General features: G+C 47.8%; 1 protein-coding gene across 3 annotated transcripts; it reads left to right on the top strand.

Annotated features, from left to right (window-relative positions):
• Positions 1-245: 245 nt before the first annotated feature.
• On the top strand, positions 246-23853 carry LOC120953945 (zinc transporter 1). Of its 3 annotated transcripts, XM_049607326.1 has the most exons (10): positions 250-624; positions 8847-9332; positions 9412-9536; positions 9637-9734; positions 9822-9955; positions 11521-11652; positions 11730-12117; positions 12225-12352; positions 22598-22676; positions 22748-23853. In XM_049607326.1, the coding sequence occupies exons 2-10, from the start codon at positions 9156-9158 to the stop codon at positions 22813-22815; spliced, it is 1329 nt and encodes a 442-aa protein (XP_049463283.1). In that variant the 5' UTR covers positions 250-624; positions 8847-9155; the 3' UTR covers positions 22816-23853. The 3 variants fall into 3 exon arrangements, with proteins under 3 accessions (XP_040230327.2, XP_049463283.1, XP_040230329.2); XM_040374393.2 differs by lacking the exons at positions 22598-22676; positions 22748-23853 and adding an exon at positions 12765-14333 and having other exon boundaries at positions 246-624; XM_040374395.2 differs by lacking the exons at positions 250-624; positions 22598-22676; positions 22748-23853 and adding exons at positions 639-851; positions 12765-14333.
• The last annotated feature ends 927 nt before the right edge of the window (positions 23854-24780 follow it).

Consider the following 24780-nt stretch of genomic DNA (forward strand, 5'->3'; position numbering starts at 1 on the left):
AACTCTCGAATGCTCTCGTCGGAAGGGAGAAGGGGTGAAAACAACGTTATTGTTTCGAAGAAAACTACATTATTCATAGCCCACCGCTGGTCGGAGAGCAGTAGTAGTTCGGTCAGGAAGATTTTGCGACGCGAGGGTGTTGCTGCACCGTTAATCAACCCCTCCCGCCCCCATCCCGCTGCCAGGTGCGTACGGAAGATTCCATCCAGAACCGTTTTCTTCGCTCCCAAACCTTCTCCCCGCAGCAGAAAGAGGTGGTGTGTGGTCTCACCACCCTTTGGGCTGCGCGTGTGTGTTTGTGCGGAGGGCGCGTGTGCGTGAATGTGTTGTTTCTTATCAATTGTCAAACAGTGGAAAAGCAACCACCACCAGGACCTGGCAGCAGCAGCAGCAGCACAGTTTTCGTACACTTCTCGGCCCGCACGGTCATAAGCTCGCGTGTGGTTTACGGGCTTCCGGGAGGGGCATTTGGACGGGTGCCGTGTGTTGTACAAAGGGTACAGGGTACGGAATCTGGCTCTCGGCGTGGTACAGCCACGGGCCATTCGGTGTGTTGGGTGAAAATTCTGCCAAAGTGTTGGAAAATCGTTGCGTAGCTGTAGACGCGCAGTGTGCAATAGCAGTGTAAGCATTAGTAATAGTAGTGGTGGTGGTGGTGGTGGTGTGTTGTGTTGTTGGTGTATGCCATTCTCGCGGACGGCTAACGGGGTTGCACATTAAGGAACAACCCCTTTCCCCTTGCACACGGCGTACGAGTGCAATTGCTCTAAAGAAGGTGACCGCGTGTGTTGGTTTCTTCGCGCTGTTCGGGCCCAAGGAGAGGGAGCGCGGATTGATCAATCAACAGAAAGGTGCGTCATAGTTGGCTGGGATTTTCGGTGTGTGTCATCCCACAGAAGAGCATTCACGCTAAACGTCGTTGGCAGTAGTTAGAAGCCGTGGACCAACGACGACCGACCAAAACCCCCTTGTGGGAGGAAATTTCTCGATTGCTCTAGAGAAGAAGAAGAAGCTGATGGGACCAACATTGCGGCGGGACTGTGATGGTGAGCGAAGCGATGGGTTCCGATCGACCGAGGCGATGCTTGCTGGAAGAGAGCTGCTCGGTGTCCTTGGGCTGGCTGGCCAAGCCTCGAGCAAAAACACCTAAGCAGGCCAAGGATTTAACAACTTTGTGCACAGGGCAGCCAGGGCAATGACAAAACGCGGATGGTACCATCCAGCACTCTAGTATCCGTTCCCCTGAGAAAAGACGTAGCCGTAAGGAAATGGTTTCGCGTTTTTCTCTTTGCATCCACACATATCAAACGATGCGATAGTGTACGCGGACATAAATTGACCCCGATGAGTTGGTATTGGCCGCAGATTGAATCTGGGACGCTCTGGCCGACACACACATACACACATACGTACACACGTGTCCATCGTGTGCGCTCGGTGGTGTTGCTCCCGGTCCGTCCCTTTTGTCCCATATAAAGCAGCGCACTTTTACGGGTTGGTTTGTTACATCTTCCCATATCTCGTGTGTTCTTCTCCAACCCCTTAAGCAGTGTGTGTGCGCGTGTTCTCTCCTAGTATGTGTCCCCGCTCGCTCGCTATAATACCGGTGGGGCGAACGGAAGCAACGGAGTGTCCGCACGGGGGTGGTGTGTAGGAAACACGCGTCTCTCTTTGTCGCGTGCGCTCGCTCACGAAGCAATCTCAGCAGTATCTGCTGGCTGCGTAGAGGTGTGGTGTAGTGGAAAGGGGTGGTTGGTTGGATGGGGTGGCATTTTCACCCGCGCGCGTACCGAGTGCAAGAAGAAACAATTTTGCACTCGGTACACCCCGATGGTACGGCCACACACGCGAGAAACACACGCGGGCGAGGTTCGAAAGGGAAAGAACACAAAGCAAAGTAGCGCCGATGGGCGGATAAAACGCGATAGAAAGAGGAAGAAGCCAACCAGATGGGACATGTGCACGCGGCTTCTCGAGCTACAGGGCCACTGTTGGTGTGTGTGTGCGCTGTTGGTGGCGTGAAGAAAAAAGTCGAATAGCTGTGCAAAATGAAATGAACTTTAATGGTGGACTGTGTCAAAGGTCCGGTTCTTAGCTAGTGGGTGAGACAGGATGGGTGGTCAGCAATGGCACGTAAGTTAACACCCCCCTCAAGCGAAAAGAACGCTCTTACGTCAGCTGATGGTGTGCGAGCCACGCTATGTTGATGAATCGCACAACAAACAATCCGCCGCCTCGATGTGGTGGGAGGCCCCAGAGCGTTGGTAGCCAAGACGACCACGGGGAAAAGTGCAAACGCTTTGCTTTAATTTTCGTATCAGGAAGTGCTGCTCAGTGCAAATAGTAGATGACAGCGTAAAACATGCGTTAAACCATTCACTGGAATCATGAAGATACGGCTTCTTCGGCGAAAACACACCACACCCGTAAAAGAACAAAAATGGGAATTCCGGGGATAAATGAACGAAGATGAGGTAGCAGCTACATGATCGTAGCAGGTTTTGCTAATTTGCATATCTTTGTTTGAATTCCTAGTAAGTGTAGAAATATGAGGCAGGGAGGGTGATAAAACTTGAACGTTATCAATTCGGCGAACCTCCAAAATTGAGCACAAAGACCAGAAGGAAAGGAGGAGGGTCGTTTTAGGTGATAGTTCGGTTCTCCGAAAATGGGGTCACTGTGTATTTCTAACCGTGTGTGATCAAGACGAGAGCGATAGAGCTGTTCGTCTCTCTCTTTCTCTCTCTCTTTGTGTTCTTGTTATCGTTTTTCCAAGGAACAAGGATAACACAATGACAGGGACAAGGTAAAACACGCTTGCTATATTCCCGGGATAAACTCATAAGTGGATGGAAATATTGCTGTCAAATCAAAGTGGCGCAGTTAGCTAGGAGTAGTAGTTGCACACGGCCTTCTCGCCTCAGAGACACTAGAGGACTAGGGCACCCTAAAGGGGATGTAGCGCGCTTCGATGCTGCTTCGAGTTTTATTTGCTTTGATCGTACATTTTTCTGCGTCAAGTTTTGCTGAAACGTTTCGCAAGTCATCTTGTGTAATTCCTTAACAACAGAAGAACATTAGTGTAAGATACTCATTGGGGCAAATTGTTTTAAAAAGAGTGCGCTTAGCAGGAACCGCTAATCAATTGTAGCTGATTGAATATTTATAGCTGCTGAGAAGATAGAAGCAACGATCCTTCGGCGAGTCAATGTGGCGGGGGGTTTCCATTGACCGCGAACTAATCTGGTCAGCCTTCGACTGCAAAAAAAAAACGACTCGTGGTGCCTCATGGAGAATCGCAATATGGGTACCGAGTGGTGCTCGCGCAAAAGTCGCGTATACGTGTTTGATAATGCGTCATTCTACGATACGTCGAAATTAAACTTAGTTAGGATCAAAACCATATCTAACTGCGCCAATACAGAGAATTATACAATATAAGCCATATACAGAACTACAAAGTAGAATTGACTAAGGATATGTCAAAATGTCAAACCATAAAAGGATGTCAATTGCATCTTTTACGAGAATTTGTTATAATGTTCAATAAGAAGCTGGAAGGGAGTAAAGGACCCGATACAACGTATTGCAATCAAATTGCAAGGTTCTCCTCACCACTGCTTCAACCTCTTTTTTGTAGGCACTTCGCCTGCTCGAGGTGTAACTGTGTGTATGTGTGTGCGAGACTGGAATGTTAGTTGATTTCTTTGTGATCTTCGCGAACGATAATGGTACGTGACGAGAGAGGGGTAGCAGCACCCACGGGTCGTCGTTCGCTGTATTACGTGCAGCCGATCTTAATAAGCGATTTTTTTGTAGGTGATAAGAATGCTAGACACACACACATACATGCACATCCAGCTTAGTAGGCTCGTATCCCGCAGCACGAGTACGGGTACATGATTGCCGCACGAACAGCGTAATTGGGCACAGAGCATAGAGAGAGAGACAGAGAGCAGGTCTACGATTGAGTTAATCTCGAAACGCACCCAAGACAGACGACACCCCGCCGCCGCATCCCATACTTCTGCTGGTGGTCGTATATCGCCGCGTGGGGACTCCCTTATCTCTCCGTCGGTAATCGTCCATTGTGTGCGGTTCCGGTTCTCTTCACCCTTACCTGCGGCGGTCTAGCAACAGGGAGGAACGTGTTTTGCACTTGTGAACTTTACCGTCGTCCCGTACATGATGGATCAGGTTAGCGTTGCTTCCGCTTAGTTATCGTGCGAGAAGAAGCCGTGCAAGACGATTGGAAATTCGGTAGCTCTGCGCAAACGTCGTAACGACGATTCAAACGAATGTTCTGTAAGAACGGTTAAAATAGAGAACAACAGTTCAACAGTGTCGCGCACGCGGTATGTTTACTTTGCGTGCTCCACTTTCTTTGCGTTGATGCACTATTTGTCACCAAGAGTGTCCCCCTTGCGCGTGTGAGGAAAATGGGGCTTTGGTGTGCAAATGTGTAACCATGGTAACGGATAGACAAAACCCGCATGCTCATTACCTCCAACGCGAGAGTGCCTTTGCGGTGGCGTAGTGTGCGCCTACATTGAGATCAAAATCGTTTGCTTTCGAGCGCGCAGCACCCCCACCCCCCTTATCATTAGGATGCTCACATGCTAAAGGGTGTGGGATATTGGTTACTTGGGATGAACTAAGCAAATTGCATGGAGTGGCATGTGTGTGTACCTATTTATCAAGCAACACGTGCGGGTGTGTGTGCCGTTTAAAGGGTGGCGAAACATGCTTAAGCGAGAACATCACAATGGCCTGGTGGTGTGTGGTCTGTTGGAGTATCGTATTGATTTATGAACGAAGCACTTTCCTTTGATGTCAATTGAATACTGGCATTTGGAGCATACCAAAGAAGCAAAGCACACGGTTACGTCGCCACATTGATTTGCCAATTATTGCTGGAACGGTTCTTGTGTACCTCGCAACCTAGATTCATTCATAATTTGCAGCATTTCGTAACGCTGCTGCTGCTGACGGGGCGCATACCCGCTCCAAATGAGCAACGTGTTTCTCTTCAGCTGGCCCCAAGCACTGACCTAAGTCCCTTTCCCATTGGGCAGCGTCGAACTGGGAAAGGAAAACTTTACCAAACCTTCTCTCTCCCTCTCTCTCTGTTGCTCATGCTGGTCACTGTCTTCGAACACTGGGAGCCAGAACACGTTTCTCGAAGAAGAAAGAAAACAAAAAGAAAAAAATACGACGGAAAAGTTCTTTGTCCAGCATTTAATCTCAAACGAGAGATTCTGCAAACACACACACACACACACACACACACACACACACACACACACACACACACACACACACACACACACACACACACACACACACACACACACACACACACACACACACACACACACACACACACACACACACACACACACACACACACACACACACACACACACACACACACACACACACACACACACACACACATCGTGCTCATCTGTGCACCTCAATCGTTTCTCCTCCCCAACAGCCGTGCTTTGAAAACATTTGCAATTCGTGATTTCTTAACCACAATGCTGCTGCTCTGGGGTGATGGCAAACAGAGAAAGAGCGTCTTCATTCCCTTGATTCTTCTCCACGGTAGCACGCGGTTTCTATTCCTTCTTCCAACTCCCCAACATTCCACGGGGGTGCGATGGACGCGTTCTTTCCAAACAGGTTCTATACCATATAACGGCCACAGGAACAAAAGCAAGAGAAGCTTCATTTTGTGGATCGGTTTAGGGAGGTTTTTTTGGCAAACTATCGAGGCCACCACCGGATGACGCGGGGAGGACGCCAGACGCTGGTTACATTCTTCTGGTTGCACACCCCCCATGGCGCTTTGTGTGACTGTGAAACAGCTGGAAGAGGAGACGATGTGTTCTCATTGCGCTCCGGGCGGGGTGTAGAAACGGAAAACACCAAAAATTTAATCTCGCTTCGCTTTTCTATCACAATTTTTGGGTGAAGCTGCACAAATGTATGCAAACAGGGTGTTTTTACGTGTACGTCGTACGGGTGCTCTGCCAGCTTTTGTGTTTGGCCAAGGAGCAGAAATAATGACAAATCAGATGGGCGTTGAATAAATTATTGGAAGAGCATTATGTGCGGGGGTAGGTGTCAAACGAATTAATAAGAAGCGGACATTATTAGCTAGCAATTAATTATTCAACTCTTTTGTGACCTCTTTTTATTCTAGGACATTTCCATGAAACCTTGAAACCGTTACGAATCTTCTTTAAATATAGGCACCCGAACCGTACACCCTATCTAATGCACACATGATGCACGAACTCGATAGGCCCGTATGCAGCTGACATATATACTGCGGGTGACTAGCACCTTGGCAAACCTCGTTCCAGTGGGTTCAATTTAGCTCCAAATACATCAGCTAACCCCCGAAAGCGTTGTCGTCACGTCAAGGTTGATAAATTCGGCCGCCGTACGCGAATGACCTTGCCTTGGTGTAATGGATGAATTAGGTTGCAACAAAGTTGCTCCTATCTAATCCAGGCGCGTGTGTCTCGGATCGGTACTGATAGCGCAAAAGAAGAGGGAGAGGGAGGCCATCATTTCACAGAAACAGCCCAATCGGTAGCTTATAAAGATTAGGAATTGAAGAATCATTGTCCTGCAGAGTGACACACACACGCACACACAATGTGTGGTGATCGATTTTTGTAGCATAATCGCGCCAAATGGATGATTGAGCGCAGTTTGATTTGACTGTAATGTGAGATAGTGTGACGCCATTTGTGTGACTTGTGTGCTGCAGCAGTCCACGCGTTGACCAATGCACGGCTTAGTGCTGCATTTAATGCGCAGCACACACCGATCATCGTGTGTGTGTGTGTGTGTGTGTGTGTGTGTGTGTGTGCTATGTTTGCTCGCGTCTTGCGGCTTATGTTAGTAAGGTCGCACGGCAGTGGCAGCAGTTTGTTGTCCACCCCCGATTAACTTTTGATGACATCAATTTATTTTCACACCAATCAGCACGGCACGATCAATATGCCATACCACACGACGACCATGTTGCGTGTTGCGGCGAAAGAAGAGGGCCTCACGCTCATTTACAAAATTGAGCAATTGAGCATTACACACCAACAACACAAAGCGCAAAGCGTACGGGATCGCCCAGTATATTTCAAGCGATTGTATAAGATATTGGGGTTGGGTTGGTGGTGGTTAGTGGCGCTTCTTCCCTTTTTGGGGGTTGGATTTGGTCACCGTTTTGTGTGGCACTCGATTATTATTACGTTTAATTGATAGAATAGTTAAAGAGATCAGAAAGAGGAGCTCTGGAGCTTTCAGGAACACTTTTTTGCGATAACAGAGACCATGCTTGATCGTGCGATCTTCATGTGAGTACTTCAGCTAGTGCGTAGCCGTGCGACAGGAAGAATCTATCTAGCACTTTATAAGACCATTGTTGGGCAATTAATGAACTTCCGGCGGGGTCACATTTATGGAAGAAAACTCGGACCCCAAGCCGAAGAAACGAAGATCACCGGCGCGCAGAAGAAGAAATCATTTGCAATCCCGTTCTCGTTCTGCCTCGTGACGTTAAATTAACGTGAGAAATATAGCTGAAGCGCACATGTGCCTTCCTCCCCCCACGCTTTAGTGGGTGTGCAACTGTCCATCTTCTTTCCCATGCTGCGTCAAGCAAGCTCGCCATCGCTGGATCGTCACTGTCCCCCCCCCCATCAGCAGAGCGTACCTTATCTCTCTTTACAACGGTACGGCGGAGTGTGACTTACTTTTATTTGTGTGTTCATGAAGGTTGACGTAGTTAGGTGGGTGGGTGTTGGGGCACCAAACGCACCGATGGAAGAGGAGGTGCATGGAGATGGTGCTTTTTAGTCGTAATATATTCGCCGGCTTCATTAGCGATTCCTCTCCGAAGCTGCTGCTGCTGCTGCTGCCCAAAACCTTGAGCTCCTTTTTCTGTTGTTTCGAGCTGCAGAGGAGAGAGGGTGCCGCCACCAGCCATACGAAGGTTCCACAGCGTGGCGACACGACACGATCACATCTAGGAGAGGGACTAACTTTTCGGGCAAAGTTTTCGAACGATGATTTTAATGTATTCGGGGGCGATATTAAATGCGGCGCGTTTATTACTTTGTCTTCGAGTTTGGATTTGGAGTTTTAATGTTTGTTTGTTTAGTGTATTCCAGTGCAGGAATCTATCTTTGTCTTGGCCACACAAAAAGAACCGTTTAAAGACAGTCTCCTCCGGGCTCTGTGTGTGTGTGTGTGTGTTTATTTGCACAAAGCGCGCGGAATCGCGTTATGCATATTTAAATGATTTTGTTTTGCCATGCGGGTCGGGTGCTGCTGTCTGTCGGGCGGTCGGTATCTCGTGATCTGGCCGTTGTGCACAGATGGAAAAGATGCATCGTTTATCATGATGGGGGGGTGACACATGATCGTGTTTGCCTCGTCTCGACCCCCGATACAACACGAGCAATTAGACCTGTTTGTTTGTTACAGCTTGGAATTTGCCCCAGCCGTTTGTGTCCCCTTTTCTACTAGCGGTTATTGACCGGGAAAACTGCACGATTGAGAACAGAGGGAAAATGTGTATTTCATAAAGAAGTTCTGGAATGCTCTTTCATCGCCGTGCCTGGAACAAGACGCCGCCGGAAACGGTTCTTTATGTGGGGACGGGACAGCAAAAGTGTAAACAGTGTAAACGGTGTGATTGGTGTTTTGATTGAGCGAAGCGATCGCTTCCGCATGCGTCGATGCGCGACAGCTGCGACGATGGCAATTGAATGCTAATAATACTAACTAGTGTTTCGTTTAATTTTCCCCTCGACTTTTCTTCACAGGAGCTGCGTGTGTGTGTGAATCATCCGAATTCGATGCAATGATCGTGTAACAGCACTTGACGACGCCGCATTCTAACGGCGATCATACACTGAACATCCCGACATTCATTCTAATTCACACACCACCCATACTAGACTTGCTCTGCACCCTTCTTCCCGCTGGAGTTGCCACAAACACAAACAACAGTGGTGAGGCGCTGATCCCGCAGGGAAAATTTCATTTGTAGTGACGAAATTAGGGAGTACGAAAAGCAGCGTGGTACACGAACGCTGCAGACAACACCACAAACACAACGCAACCACACAGCAATGGCCAAATTCAGTGGGAAAAAATGCCGCCTGCTGACGGTGATGACGCTGACGGTGTTTTTCTTCTTCGTCGAAATCGTCGTCGGCTATCTGACCAACTCGATGGCCCTGGTGGCCGACAGTTTTCACATGCTCGGTGACATAGCGGCGCTAGTGATTTCCTTCCTGTCGATTAAGGTAAGTGTCGGCCAGTGTTTCCCACTGAACCGCGATAGAATTTCATCGTTTCCATTTTTGTCCTTTTGTCGTTACACAGATGTCGCCAAAGAAATGGTCCAAAAACACGTTCGGTTGGGCGCGGGCGGAAGTGCTCGGTGCGCTGGTGAACGCAGTATTTCTAGTGGCCCTTTGCTTCAGTATTACCATCGAGGCGTGCAAACGGTAAGAGTTGTTCTGGGGGAAAGCGATGATTTGGGAAACGAAGCAACTTGTACTCAATATGTATCGTCTCTCCCTTTCTCTTCTGACCCCTTCCCCGTAGATTCATCGAGGTGGAGCACATCCACGAGCCGGAGCTGCTAATTGCGGTCGGTGTGATCGGCCTGTTGGTGAATCTGCTCGGCCTTTGCCTATTGCACAGTGAGTGTTTTGAACGCAACAGCCGCGCGCGCCAATGTGTCAGTGTCAGATAACGGCGGCATTTTTTTTACTCTTTCCCCCTCCCAGAGCACGGTGGAGGAGGCCACATTGGACATTCGCACGGTGGTGGACTCTCGCAGGCAAAGCAGATAAGCGGCGGTTCGCATGGCAACCTGGGCAACACGGACGACAATGAAAACAAATCATTCATGTATCAGCAGGTAAAGAAGAGCATAGCGCCAGTAGGAGAGGGGGACTGGGTGGGCGGGCTGGCAGTAGTTAATCGCTCTCAGTTCGTTCGGCCGATCGATAGTGGATCGATACAGTGCAATGGATGGTATGAGCGTCGGAGAGAAGGAGGTTAGGAGGTTCTTTTTATAGTCGGTTAAAAAAAGGAAATTAGATTTAATGGCAGAAGCTAATAGCCTTTCGATACAAAATTTAGAGATCACTCCAGTAATCTGCCTAGTTATTATTTCTATATATAGAAGTAGAGCTTAAGAGGACGTACTCTTTGGTATGTGTGGGCGATACCATTGCACATTGGGCAAACGCCTGTATAAAAATCGAAAAACCAACTTCATCGCAGACTAACACCATAATCATTTTCTTAAAATAGATACCTAAACTTAGTTGAAACCAAAATATTTCACGTTTTTATCTTAAACTTACTGAGATATAGGCCATCAAAGTGGAAACTTTGTGTTTTTTGTCCCAAATTTGAGCTATTTTTCGACCGAACATAAACCATCATATTTTAGTATATGATGGTTAGATTTTGATAATTAATGTGTCGTTGGAAGGGTTTTTTGTCATACTTTGATGTTATGTCTTAATATTTTGCAAAAACTTGTTTTTAAAGTTCATAAATGATTGAAAACCAAACATCACTGCTGAATTTTTGGATATTTTCATTTTGGAGAGTAAATTTTTTTATGATTCGACTCGATTTCACTCGTGAGTCATATATCATAGGCAAGATCAACATTTTTCCTACGTTTTGACGTTGAAATTAGCTGCGACCATCCGCGACGCCGAAAATTATTGAACTTTTTCTTGAAAATAGCACGAGCGATTTTGACGTGTTGTTGTATGAGCCATACACCACAAGTATCGAACTACCTGTCATAAACGGGCATTTGAAACAAACAGGCATAATAAACAAAGCTGAACAGAGAAAAACAGTTTAAAAAAGTTCATAAGATAGGAATCGGCTCTTTTCAAAACTAACCATTAAACACTCGGCTTTTTTAGCGCGTAATTCTTAAACAATCGTTTTTAGTAAGGAACATACTCCGGCTTTGTTTAAATTCTTAACAATAATTGTTGATGCTGTTAAGTACTACACAATAATGCAATGTTGTGAGCGATAATCATGAAGGTTTTTTTTTTGTTTTCTTGACGATTTTAGTTTAGGACTGCCCTGTATAGTAAGAGCAATGGTATTGAATGAAGAAAAACTGCAATAGCACGAGGAATTGATTTTCATCCCGGCGTTTGTATGGCCGTTGCCCACTGTGCATTGTAGCCAAACAATCAATCAATCTTGCAATATTCAATTCAATCGATAATCCCCATCCAAACTACATAATAGCATCGTAATATATCAAAAGCGGAAATGTGTCGTACTTTGTGGGCATATTGCAATCACAATGTGTTACATTTCCCGTCCATTTCAAGTAGTGGGGCGCGTTGCATCACCCACGGGTTTGATGGATCATTCAAACAGCGCAAGCAGCAGCCCCGTTTTATTAACAGCCCTTATTTTTATGCTTCCTTTTTGCAGAACGGTACGGCGGCGAAAAAGACTACCCACCACGGACACTCGCACGACTCCTCGCAGATGAACATGCGGGGAGCGTTCCTGCACGTGCTCAGCGATGCGCTCGGCAGCGTGGTGGTAATCATAAGTGCATTGGTAAGTGTACCCCCCATCCTTTCGCTTGTTTGCGAACTTTCAGCCCGCTAACGCCCGCTCTCTGGTATGTTTTGCAGATTGTTAAGTTTACCGACTGGAAGTACAAGCTGTACATGGACCCGGCCCTGTCGGTGCTGCTGGTGGCGCTCATCCTCAACTCGGTGTGGCCGCTGCTGCGCGAATCGGCCCTCATTTTGCTGCAGACCGTGCCGACCCACATACAGGTCGATGCGATCCAGCGCCGCCTGCTGGAGAAGGTGGACGGTGTGCTGGCGGTGCACGAGTTCCACGTGTGGCAGCTCGCCGGCGACCGTATCATCGCGTCGGCCCACATCCGCTGCCGCAACCTGTCCGAGTACATGAAGATCGCCGAGCGGGTGAAGGAGTTCTTCCACAATGAAGGCATCCACTCGACCACGATCCAGCCGGAGTTTGTCGAGATCGAAGCGCTGAACAGCTATTCGGGTAAGGGGTTTGTTCGCAATCGGGGGGTATGCAAACTCCCTATTTACAATGGCGTTTTGCAGGATGATTTACATCGTTTTGTTTTCCCTTTTTTTTGTCGGGGACAGGTTCGGACGGATTTTCGAACAGCTTGAATGGCAGTGCGACACAGGACTGCTGTGCCCTCGACTGTCCGACGACGGACGAGAGTAGTTGTATCAAAGCTACATGCTGCCAAAACAACAATAACATTAAGGTAGGTGTAGTAGTACCCCCGCCGAATGTGTCCGATCAAATATGGTGAACAACAAAAGACCACGATTCGATCAGTCCCGTTTGCTCTCATTCAACCGTGACGCGACACGTTGCCTTTCGTTCGTTTGTTTGTATGTCTGTCTGTCCAATGTTTTGTTGAAGATTGAACTCGCCGTTGTCCAACGCATTATTCTTATGTTTTCTTTCTCTTTCTTTTTTCGTTTTTCTCTCCACTTTATGATTTCTTCACCCTCCCCTCCTCCCCATACGTGTGTTGTTATGGCGCTGCATGTTGGTGATGGGGCTCATGGTTTTGGTGTGCATTGTTGTGTGTTGCCCTCGTAAACACGCATACTCGAACCAAAAAACACAAACAAACAAACCCACGCGCCCTTCTCCCAACGGCCATCCAGCCGGTGGTGGTAATCGATAAGGGTACGGCTGGCGACACCAACGAACCGTCCGGCAGTAGTAGCGCCTACGAAGGCGACCAGCCGGCAGGGTTGATGATGGCGGGCGGATCGAGCGCTACCGATGCATTGCTACCTGGCTCGGGGCAGAACGCGCTGGAGAGCGAAGACGAAGCGGAAGAGTGAAGAGTCGGAAGAAGAAGGAGTAGAAGAAGAAGTATGCAAACACACACACACACACACACAAACTCACACACTCTGAGTGATGGAGGGTGGAACTAAAATTCAACAGTGGAGAAAGATAGGAAAAGCTCGATCACTCGATAGGACGGTCGCGACACGGCACGGCACGGCAAGAAAACGTTTAGCAAAGGTAGCAAATCGTGTGCTTGGTGTGAGCAATTCCCCTCATCGGTACACTTATTGTCTCGACCAAAAGGCAACTTATGCTGATTATATGTAATGAAGCGTGTCGAGAGCGGTTGCGCTCTATTGGTTCTGCAGTTTGAGCCACCAGAGTCGTCTTGGTTTGACCGGCTGTTCTGGGTCGACAGGATGTCTGGAAGAAGGGCACTAATTGTGTCTGAAGAGAAAGAAGCATAGACAAAAGAAACAAAACAGAAGGAGGGTGTGTGTGTGTGCGTATGTTTCTACATAATTTAAATTATTCACATTCAATTTAATACTTATTTGCTCTGCACATTCACTGACCGCCAAGGAAAGAAGTGTTGTATATACCGACGCATGTTGGTACAGAGAAAGAGAGAGAAAGAGCGAGAGAGGTATTATAGTAACAAAACTTTTGTGTGTACAATTTAGCTTCCACTATGTTTCGATTGACCTTAGGAGAAGAATTTTTATACTTTGTTTTTTGGTTAAAACTCAATTCACAAACCGCATGCACAGCATGGTGATGATGGTGGAGCATGGTGTAATTGACCAACGGAGTAGAGTATAGGGAAGAAGTGGAGGTAGCTAGTAAGTAGTGAATATTGCTCAAGCCGGACGCGCGGCGCACAGGATGTGTCCAAAAAGGTGTTTGGACGGAAGTTGCATAGTTTTTGTGAAGTTGAATCGAGCCCCACGTGTCTACCACTAAGAACGTGTTCAGCAGCGCACGGTAAACTGTGTGAGCGTATAGTAATTGCGAATCACCCACATACATATATATATATATATACACACGGTAAGAAGTGTGAGAAAGACTGGAAGTTGAAATGTTGTAGTGCAGGAATTAAATTGATGCATGAGAAAAGAGCAGAGATACAGCTGCTTGAACTCCTCTCACATTCATCTGCTAAGCGGTGTGAGAGTCGGCGTTTCCCAAGCAGACAAAAATGATATCAATTATCATAAAAATGAATAGAAACCACTCAATTGTTGTCTCTGGCAGATTTAGCAGCATATTTTCAAGAGAAAATAGGCACAATGAGCATAGGGACTGTCTGTTTTTTTTCAATAGTATAACGACGACGATTGGACTATAACTACCTCGACAGTACAAAGCGTGTTGTGGAGTCAGTTTTGTAGTATTATTTGTGAAATAAAACACACAGACAAATACAGAATGGACCTTATTTGCTCAGACTTAATTCGAACGTAAGCGAAAAGTCCCTAGAGTGGAATATTAAACGCTACTTAGCGGACGGAAACTATAAACCCTCGCCCCGTTTCAACCAAAGGATGATAAGGAATGTAATTCGAGGGGAGGAGAGCATGATGCGTCGCGGACAAACCACAAGTTTACTTTGCGGTTTGACGCTTTAAATGCTGCTTTACAACAACATTGTTACATTGGTGCCGTTGCCTTTGTGTTGTTGTTTGGTTTGGCTTTTCTCCGGGCCAGAAGAAGAGTAGTGTCTCGTGGCCGCCGACACTATGCCAAGCACAGACCGCTGGCTGGATTTGGGCGAGAAATGTACATTATGTGTAAATGCTTCCCCCCCCCCCCCTCTCTCTCTCTCTCTCTCTCTCTCTCTCTCTCTCTCTCTCTCTCTTTCTGGCTCTCGGTGTTTTATGCGTTCCCGGCCAATGCACATCCTTTGCGCTGTGTGTGTGTGTCTGTCTGTGGTTCGGTCCATTGTCTGGTTCGAGTCTCAGCCACTCGTCGAAATGTGCAATTTGCGCTGTCGCACTCTCTCTCTCTCGTGCTGCTGCTGCACACTTGCTCCCCCGACATGCACCTCAAAACGGCGGGAGATAGGATGGGAAATGAATGGGTTGGCAGAACGTGACGGGCGAATGCAATGCTCTCCCCCCCATGCAATATAGAATGCTCCAGATATATTTCTCTATAGCCGCTGACTGTGTATGCGTTCGTATGCTCTCGCTCGTCTTCCTGTCTGGAACGGTCTGGCCCAGCAGCCCGCCTCGTTTGCCCCCTTCACATTCCTCGGTCCTCCTCCCTGCCCTCCGTTCTCCGTCGGTCGTGTCTAGTGATGGGAAAATAGCAGTTTGGAATCAGTCTCCGGAATCGATTCCCGAAATGGTTCCGGATTTAATCTCGGAATCGACTCCAGAATCGGAATCGGCTCCAGAATCGGAAATGGCTCTGGAATCGGAATTGCCTCCAAAATCAGAATCGGCTTCGAAATTGGAGTCGGTTTCGGCATCTCCATAAGAATAGTTGTTTGGGTCCAACGATGCTACCTACTGATAGTAAACGATCCATTCTCATGGAGATTCCCGGACTGATTTCGCTACTGAAACTTCTTATTTCATTGCAAGAACTGATTCCTATTCTGGAGCTAATTTCAATTCTGAATTCAATTCTGATACTGTTACCGGAACAAACAGCGATTCCCAGGTTGATTCCGATTCCGGAGCCGATTCTGGTTCCGGAATCTATTCCGATTCCGGAATCGATTCCGGATTCAACTGCGGAATTGGCTCCGGATTCGGCTTCGGAATCGGAATCGATTCCAGCATCGGGTAGGTCCGATTCCGAGCTCCCACCACTAGCCGTGTCGGTTGCATCCCAAATGCATCCCAAATATTTCCCGTTCTGGTTTGGAGCGCTTTCCCGGCAAACCGCGACTGTTGGGGAAGGTGTGGGGTGGTGGTGACCGAAGAGAAGGAATGCGTTTGCGCAGACGAAGGACGAAGCTTTTGTGCAGTGGCAATTCCGGGACTCTCGACCGGTAAAGGAAATGGGAACACACAGCACACACACACACACATGCCATGCCTTTTTGCCCGTTTTTTGCACCGTTCTGTGTGTGTGTGTGGGAAAACTATTGTATTCTAATGCATTTATTAAAGGAAGTAGTGCACTCATTAGCTTAGCACTTATTTAAATGGTGAAGAGGACGTTGAATTAATTTTAAAATCATTGCATCCTTCCGCATTCCGCGTGGCGCCGTATCCTTCCTGACCCTTTGCTTCATGTTTATTATATTTAAATTTCCTCATATAATAATGCCAACCCAATCAAAGTAGCCCCAGTCCGTCATCCTTCCCTGTTTGCTTTCTCTCTGTGGAGAAGGGTGTGTGTGTCTATGTGGACGCGCGTCTATCAAAACAACGCCTTTTCGCCACCCGCCGTACGCCTTTTATCGATTGAGCACAGTCGCGATGGTAAATAAACAACATCCGGCGGCCGCCTTCTGGCGAGATAGAAGTCGCTTTCGGAAGTAGTGCACCGGCACTGTCGCGTCTGTGTGTGTGTGTCTGTGTGGGGCGGTGTACTACCACCCTTTGTTTACTACCCAGAGCTCTCTCGGTTGCGGCTCGGTTGCCTGCTCTAGCCCGGTTTATGCACTGCGCCGGCGGGTTAAAGGGCTGGTCACAACCAACTCCGTGGCCGGCGTGGAAGAGAGTTGATTGGTGGAAACGCGAACACTAAAAACCCGATCCCGAACCGAACCACACGCGCCCGGTGGGGAGTGGTGTGAAGGGATAGGAAGGCACATTTCCCACTACCCTTGTGTGTGTGTGTGTGTGTTGCGGTGTTGGAAAAAGGGTGGGAAAAGTGTGGAAATGGAATCACACTTTCCAGCCAAGCGCGCATTCCACCATAGCATTAGGGGTGAAGTGGAGTGGAAGGAGGAACAGGACTTCATCCCGACAGGGACAGTGTGTCTGTGTGTGTGTGTGTGTGTCTGTGGATGGTGGTCATGTGTCATGCACCGCGCGAGACGTTATGACGGCGAAATGCGCTTTGCGTGTGTGTATGGGCTGCATATGTATGCAGTTCGGGTCTTTTCCGGTGCATACAGCGAAGCGTGTGTGTGGTGCGCGCCACCCCTGGCGTGTGTGTGTGTGTGTATGGCGTAAAATTGGCAAAACGGCACAACGGAGGGCATTCGCGCGAGTGCCAGTCGAGTCGAGAAATCGCTCTGGCAGTGCACTAGCGAGCGCCAGACTAGACGGGGACGCCACCGCGTGTAGACTACCACCCTAGGAAGCGCCCAGAACGGCAACGTTGTTTTCCCGGCCCCCAGTTTCCGCGCTCCACACCCCTCTGTCCAGGGGAAGAGGGAGAAGAGAGAAGAAGAAAAAGGGACTGTTGTGTCGGCTGGGAATGTGAAGCACAAAAAAAAAAAACTGACAATACCCCGGAAATAGTAGGCCTGGAAATTGAACTCTGTGTTCGCGTCTGTGTGTATGTGTGTCTATGTGTGTAGTTACCGTGCCAATAGAACATCCATTTTGTTTCGTGGAAAAAAACGAGAAAAAGGGATTGATTTTGCCCGTTGAAGTAAAGTGCGGGTTAGAGACTACTCCCGTCTGGCGGCCCGCATTTGTTTGAATGTGGTGTGGTGGTGGTGTCTGACGGTTTGGTGAAAAGTGACCCCGGTGGCCAAGTTTGAATGGTGTGGCCCAGCAATGAGTGAAACGGTAATACTTTCGAAAACGAGCTCCCGCCAGCGGCCACCGCAACCCACGACGGGGGCAGCTACCGCGGCAGACACTACGATTCCCTCCCTCGGTGGCAATACAATGGTGGTGGGCGGCAGTGAGTCGGTGGGCCGGTTGGAAAAGCTGGCCAGCAAAGGAAAGGCCAGCAGTGCTGCGTCCCTGGCGAGGGTGAAGGAGCTAGTGCACCGGGACAATAGCCGGCTGGTGAAGGATCTGATGGCGCTGCTGGCCATCCGGGAGGCGACCAAGGAAGTAGTGGCATTACCACCAACACCACCACCACCACCGCCGCCACCGCCGCCATCGTCCTCAGCCCCACAATCAAACAGCGACGATGGGGCGGGAAGAAGAAGAAGGAAGCCGGAGCAGAAAAACCGGCCGGGCGATGATGATACGGCAACGGCGGCACTACACGACGACGGCGCGGCAGGCGAAGCTGCTGGGACCAAGGCGGCGGCAACGGCGGCTGCAGTTGCATCACTGCTGCATCGCACGGCAACGAAACAGTTTTCGTCGCTCGCCGGGGAAATTATAGCCATTGCCGACGACGACGACGCCGACGACGGGCCCGAGCATGAGGACGACAGACCGACGGCGCGTAGTAGTAACGCGAACGAAGCAGCAGCAGCAGCAGACGAGATACGAGGCACCGGGAACGATGGCGCGATGATGCTGCACGCAGACGCAGCAGCTGCACCGACGACGGACCTTAGCACGACGAACGAGCGGCCCACCGACGACGAGGAGCGGGAAGAGCTGGAGAAGCTGTTTCCCGAGCGAAGCGAGCAGGATGCGGAAAAGGATGAAGTTTTTCCTGCTGGCCGGTGGTGGTGTGATCAGCAGCACAGCGGGGCAACAAAGACTGAGACGGCACGAGACGACGGCAGCAAACTGCCGCAACGCCCTAAAGTGGGATGTTTTCTGTCTGGGCCGGTTTCGCCAGCGGAAGGTGCGTGTCTGGTGCGTACGGCCGGCGCCGGCACACCCATACCACCCGACCTGGGTCTGGGCGCAGCAGTGCAGCAGCACCACCACCACCCGCCGGCGGTGTCGCTCACGCTTGAACAGAAGCTAGACAAGCTGCTCGACAGCGTGGTCAAGATCAAGGCGGACATGCACCGGCGTATCGATCGGCTCGGCAAGCGGGTCGAGCAGATCCATCTCGACGTGCAGCTGAACATCGACAGCACGGACCGGGCGCTGCTGCGCAACGACCTGCTGCTGATCGGCATTCCGCACCGCGAGCGGGAAGACCTGCAGGCGTGCTTTCGGGCCGTGTGCCGGGCGCTCGAGTACGGCGAGCAGGACATCCCGCAGGTTGACATCCGGCGGCAGCGCGTGACCGGCGGCTCGTCGAACCGTCACCATCCGCCGCCGAAGCCCGGTGGTGGTGGTGGTGGAACGGGTGGTGAACCATGCGCACCGCCGCCGGCACCGATCGTGGTGGAGTTTATGTTTAAAACGCTGCGCGACCAGTTCTACCGCGCATACCAGGCCAAGCGGGTGCTGCGCCTGTCCGACCTGGGGTTCGCGAGCGATCGGCGCTTCTTCGTCAACGAGGTGCTGACCAAGTACAACCAGAAGCTGATGGCGGAAGCGGTGCGGCGCAAGCGGCTCGGCCTGCTCCACTCCGTCTACACCGTCGACGGGATCGTGTACGTGCAGCGGGTGGCCGGCGAAAAGGGCACCAAGGTGACCAGCTTTTCCAGCATGAACTGACTTTGACTGACTGAGTGAGTGCGGCGCAAGCACGCTGAAAATGGTGTAGAATTTTTCATATCGCGAAGGATCACGTAAAACACAGGGGCTCGATATATAATAGTAACCAATTCTTACAAAACACGCAAAAATATGCTGCCATTTTAGGGAGAAAGAGAGAGCGAAAGAGAACGATTGGAAAACGAAACATAAAATAAGGAAACACGATGCAAGATGCAAACAGGCGAAGCGGAACAGGAAGGTGAAGTTGTAAGAAAGCGATTTATTACCACTATTCTTCTACTTGATACAAACCAAATAAGATATGTTGCTAAAAGAGAGAGAGATAGCGAGAGCAGGAGAGATATAGTATTACGATAACGTTCAACTATATTACGGATAAAAACAAAAATATATGAAATTTATATATATACAACAGATAGAAACCGAAACAGAAAACACAGATACAGAACGATAATGTTATTGGATAAAATAGAATAACAACCGAGATAGAGAGAGAGAGAAAGAGAGTAGCAGAGAAGAGAACGTATAGAGAGACATATTGAAGAGTTATATTTTACTGTACTCCAGAGAAGGAAAAACGCACTAAAAAACGAGCCATTTGGCAATATGAAGAGATATTCCAAATACGCCACTCCACCACCAACTCCGTGAAAAAAACCTAGAAATTTATGAAACCGTGGTAACATACAGCATAAATAAGCAGCATATATGTTAAAAGAGGATGAAATAATTTACTAACTGGTGAACCGTATTTGTGGTATATTAGGACCGTGTAGTTTTATTTAACGTTAGCCAAGCTCAAGTGGGCTAACATATACGAATAAGAACTGAGAGAGGTAGTCAGGGGAGAGAAATGATACTTAAACCAAGCAAAAAAAAAAAGAAACAGGAACTGATGAAGTTGTGAGATGCGTTATTAGCTGTGATGATAAAAAAGAAAAAAAAAACAACAACAACAGACATTTGATTGTGTGAAGCGATGAAAAGTGTGCAGAAGAGGAAACACCATTAAAAGACATTAACATGAGATAAGAGATGGAGAAAACGACGATTACCGTATCTAAGTTAACTTGGGGCAGCCGCACGAAGGGGGCTGACTAAAACAATGAAAGGGAGACTTGAAACGATTTACGAATTATTGCAATTAAAAGACTTTGATTGATTGAACGGGAGAAAAAACAAAGTTAAAGAAAGAAGCAAAACATACAAAACACAATGGAAACTCGAAAGTAATATAATGTTGCATACTTGCGATAGGCTGTAACAGAAGTATATAGTATATACACAAAAATATATATATATATTAAAAACAAAGCTCTAGAAGATTATGAATATGAAGAGTGGAGTAGAACAGAAGCAAAACTCACATCTAAACTAAAAACAGTAAGCAAGAAACGAGAAAATGGAGAAAGAGAATGGGATGTCATATATATTGTCCTTACTACTTATTACTGTAACACACACACACACACTCACACACTAATCGTTGTTGTTCGCACACATTTCAATTTGGAATAATTTGGAGCTATTTTGATTGATGTGTATCGAGTTTTGCATAAAGTTACGATTGAATTCTTTCCCCTCGCCATGGTGCGTTTGTCACCAACCCTCTCCTCCCCCTCCCCCTCGGCACATACCCGACACATTAGGAAGCACTATTCAACACAAATAATGTGAAAATGTTTCAAAGAACTGTTGACAGTGGATCGATCCCATCCTGCTAGAGCAGCCGCATGAACGCAGAGCAGCTCGTACAAAAGCGGGCAGAGTGTTTATTTTATTGTACGTAAAAAAGATGAGCACACAGAGAGCATAAATAGTATGTAGTGTAGGGTGTTTATGTATAATTCTGTTATTTTGTTGAGCTACTCTATCCATATTGAATTTATGTTTAAACGTGTGAAGCACCACGTGAGTGTGTCGCGTGGTTTTGCGAAGAAAAGAGGAGGAAGAGATGTTTGAGCGAAGAAGGAGGCGAGGAGAAAACTGCAAATCCAAACAGACTATTTAAGGCTGAATCTCTAATAATATACTTAAAAAAACGAATACGAGAAAATACCAATACCAGATTTAACAGAAAACAGAAGAGCTCTAAACCTATCGAAATCCAATAGGAAACACAGGACAGACACACGTAACGTTTTCCTACGAGATACAAACAAATTGACTGATACTGATACGCTGCAAACAAGATTGTGTCCTTTTTGTGATGATGATGATGGAGAAGAACAAGAAGAAGATAAAGCTTAAAATAATAATTTATGAATCGGTGGTGTGTAATCACGTGTTCGTGGTGAACGACGTGAACAACCTCCCCCGTTTTACCGTTTGTTGTGGAAATTATATTTAACGTGTTCCGGGCGGTGAGAAAATTCGTCCAAAAATCCCCAAAAGCACCACGTGCACAATAATTAGAGAGAGAGAGAGAAAAAAAAACGCGAGGAGGAGCCATGTGGAGCAAAATCAGATAACAAATCAGGAGTAGGCAGAGCACAGCAAAAAAAAAACTCAAAAAACGCATAACGATAACAGTAGAATCCTTCCAGAACCATTCCAGCTAGAGTGTAGTAGGAGCGAAAACGATAAGAGAAAGAGAGAGAGAGTGTGAGAGAGAGAGAGAGAGAGCGAGAGAGAGAGAGACAGATAATAGGGATATTCATCGTATTAAACATAGTATATATTATATATTCTATCAAATGCCACTAAAAAAAACAAAACAATACAAAACAAAATCTTAATCTATATCATCAATCTCATCTACTCCAAACATTTTGCGCTCCAGAATCGATTTCTCCATTCCTTTTGCGATTATTCAAAATACCTTTTAGAAACAACAAAACTCGTGTAGAAACGACAAAGGAGGCGTCGCCGTCACCACCGACACCGCGCCGTATCCGTTACTTGGTAGTATGTATACAAGATTGCATTAGAAACGATCTAATCTTCCTCATTCAACATCCGACACACCTACTCAGACCCATTCACATTCTAACAGTGATCAGTGAAGAGAGAGAAAGAGCGAGAGAGAAAGCAGTGGAGGAAGTAAAAGTTGAAAATGATTGTAATAAAAATCCTACCGGAAGAACCGTTTGTGAACCACGTAGAATCCACGTTTTGGTTGGACAGTGTTGGCGTTTCAATTACCGAATCCTCCGTCTCCGAAAGTACCCTTCGAATCTAGGACCAGGAACTGCCAAGTCTAACTTTACATATTAACGGGTTTTTCCCCGATTATTTTTTGAATTTTTTTCCAGAATCAACCATCCTCACCAACACCCTCACCATTCTTATGCCGCCAAAGAAGTTCTAGAAGCGGGAACGATGTGGAATCGGGTAAGAATTGCGCATGTTTTCCCTTACTCATTCACTCGCCATATGTTAATCCTTCTTATCTCCTACCCAAGGTTCCCTGCTCGATCAGCACAATCAAACAGCATCGAACGATGATGCGTTGCCAAAAATCACTGTCTGACAGACAAATCCCTCTACAAAAGCAGCCACCAGCACCACCACCAAAAGCAGCAGCAGCATCAAAACCCTTTTACCCATCGGACCGCTCACCACAACCAGCGAGCAGCGGCAGGCGACGAACGCACCGGCCACGCTAGTGGTGGTGTCGTCTGGCAACAGGCCTGCGGCGGCAAGTGAACGAAACACTCCAACCGGTGTGAACCACCACTCCAGCCATGATCAAACCATACCGTTGCACATGAAATCTAGTAGGCTGTATCAAAATCGCCGCCTTGGTGGCGCAGGAACAGGAACAGGCGTAGTAGGCGATCAGTGTGAAAAACCACCGGTGGAGGAGGAGGCAGTGTCCAAATCGAACGGTGAATTGAGCGCATCGGAAGAGCAGTCTAGCGAAGGCGAACAGCAGCAACAACGGTTGTACGGGCTGTCGTCGGCGATGCCACCGGCGTGCAGTTTGCTGGAGAGCTACGTCACCGGAACCGGTTCACCGTTGCGCAATCTGTACTGCCAGTGCAAGCACCATCACGAGGCAACACAGTGAGGTGTGCGTGCGTGTGTGTGAGTGAGTGTTAGAACAAATTGAAGAGTTGTGGAGAGTTCTATTTTAAAGTGTTTTTCCTCGTTGAGTTTTAATTGGTAGCCGCGGAAAAGATGCCGCCAGACAAACAAGCCGAAGAAGAACCGTTGAGCGACAAAGGGGATTTGTTTTACAAATTGTTAAATAGTAGTTGGTAACCATTTATCCATCCCACACACACACACACACACACACACACACACACACATACATTCACACGCACATACACAGACACACATAAACGCAAGGGGAATATCTGTTCTGGTAAGAGGTTAACCCCGGCGGACACACCGCGCCTTCATTTGCTCGCCTTTAGGTTGTGTTATGAGCGGAGGGGGGAAACCCCCAATATTTCATAACCCCCCACACAGAGATACTTATTTAGGCCCCCCAAGCGCAGCAGGATGGTTTTGCGTATATTTTGTGTTACGTTTTTGCATACTAAAAAACAGGCCAGACATAATTATATGTATATGTGAGTGAGATAACAGGACAACAAAAGAGGGGGGCGGGAGGACGAGAGTTAGTAGTAGTTTTGCGGATGATGAGCATAGTTTTACTCATACACGCATAAACATATATTTAGTGCGCTGAGTACAGGCGATGGGGGGGGGGGGGGGGGGGGGGGGGTGGGGGGTGAGACACAGCTGGAGCTCTGGCCGCCAGGTGGTTTATTTTGCAATCGCGACTGCGGGGGAATAAGGAGTGGAGATTAAAAAAAAAAACGAATTTCAAAGCATCGGACGGGTGGGTGCGCGGGTTTGGTGGGTTCCGGCTTTAACAGATCACACACAAACACTATTATATCGTTGTACTCTTTGTATCCTATTATTGAGTCTGCAGTCTGCCTGCTCTCATGGTTGAAAGGTCTGAAGTTACCTTTAACAACTTCAACCCCCGTTTCACGGTGGTCGGCTGTTTCCCCACAAATGGTCTAGACTACTGCGTAACAAACAAATTCAATTCAACACGGTAAAACGTGAAGAAAAACCTCTAACTTGCTTAACCGCAAATATTGATCAACTATGTTTGAAATCTCTATTTATCGTTTAGATGGATACAACACTAACTATAGCTTGCGCGTGTGTTGATGCGTTGCATAAGAAAAGCGAGACGAAGGAAGCGCGTTGAAACGCAACGGGGTTAGGGTCAATTGAGGAAGGAACGTGTTGGAAAGAGCATTGAAAGCGAAACCATCGTTGTTGTTGTAGCGTGGTGGCGTGTTCGTAACCACGTGGTGGTGCGACGCCATCTTGGTGTAACAATCGGCGAGGAAATTGCTATGGTAACCGGAAAGAAGCTCGTGTAGATCGAGGTACCATTTCCAAATGATTTTTATATTAAAACATACACGCACAATTGTGTGTCTACATGCGTGTGTGTGTGTGC

The sequence above is a fragment of the Anopheles coluzzii genome, chromosome 2, assembly GCF_943734685.1.
Source record: "Anopheles coluzzii chromosome 2, AcolN3, whole genome shotgun sequence".
Taxonomy (NCBI): Eukaryota; Metazoa; Arthropoda; class Insecta; order Diptera; family Culicidae; genus Anopheles; species Anopheles coluzzii.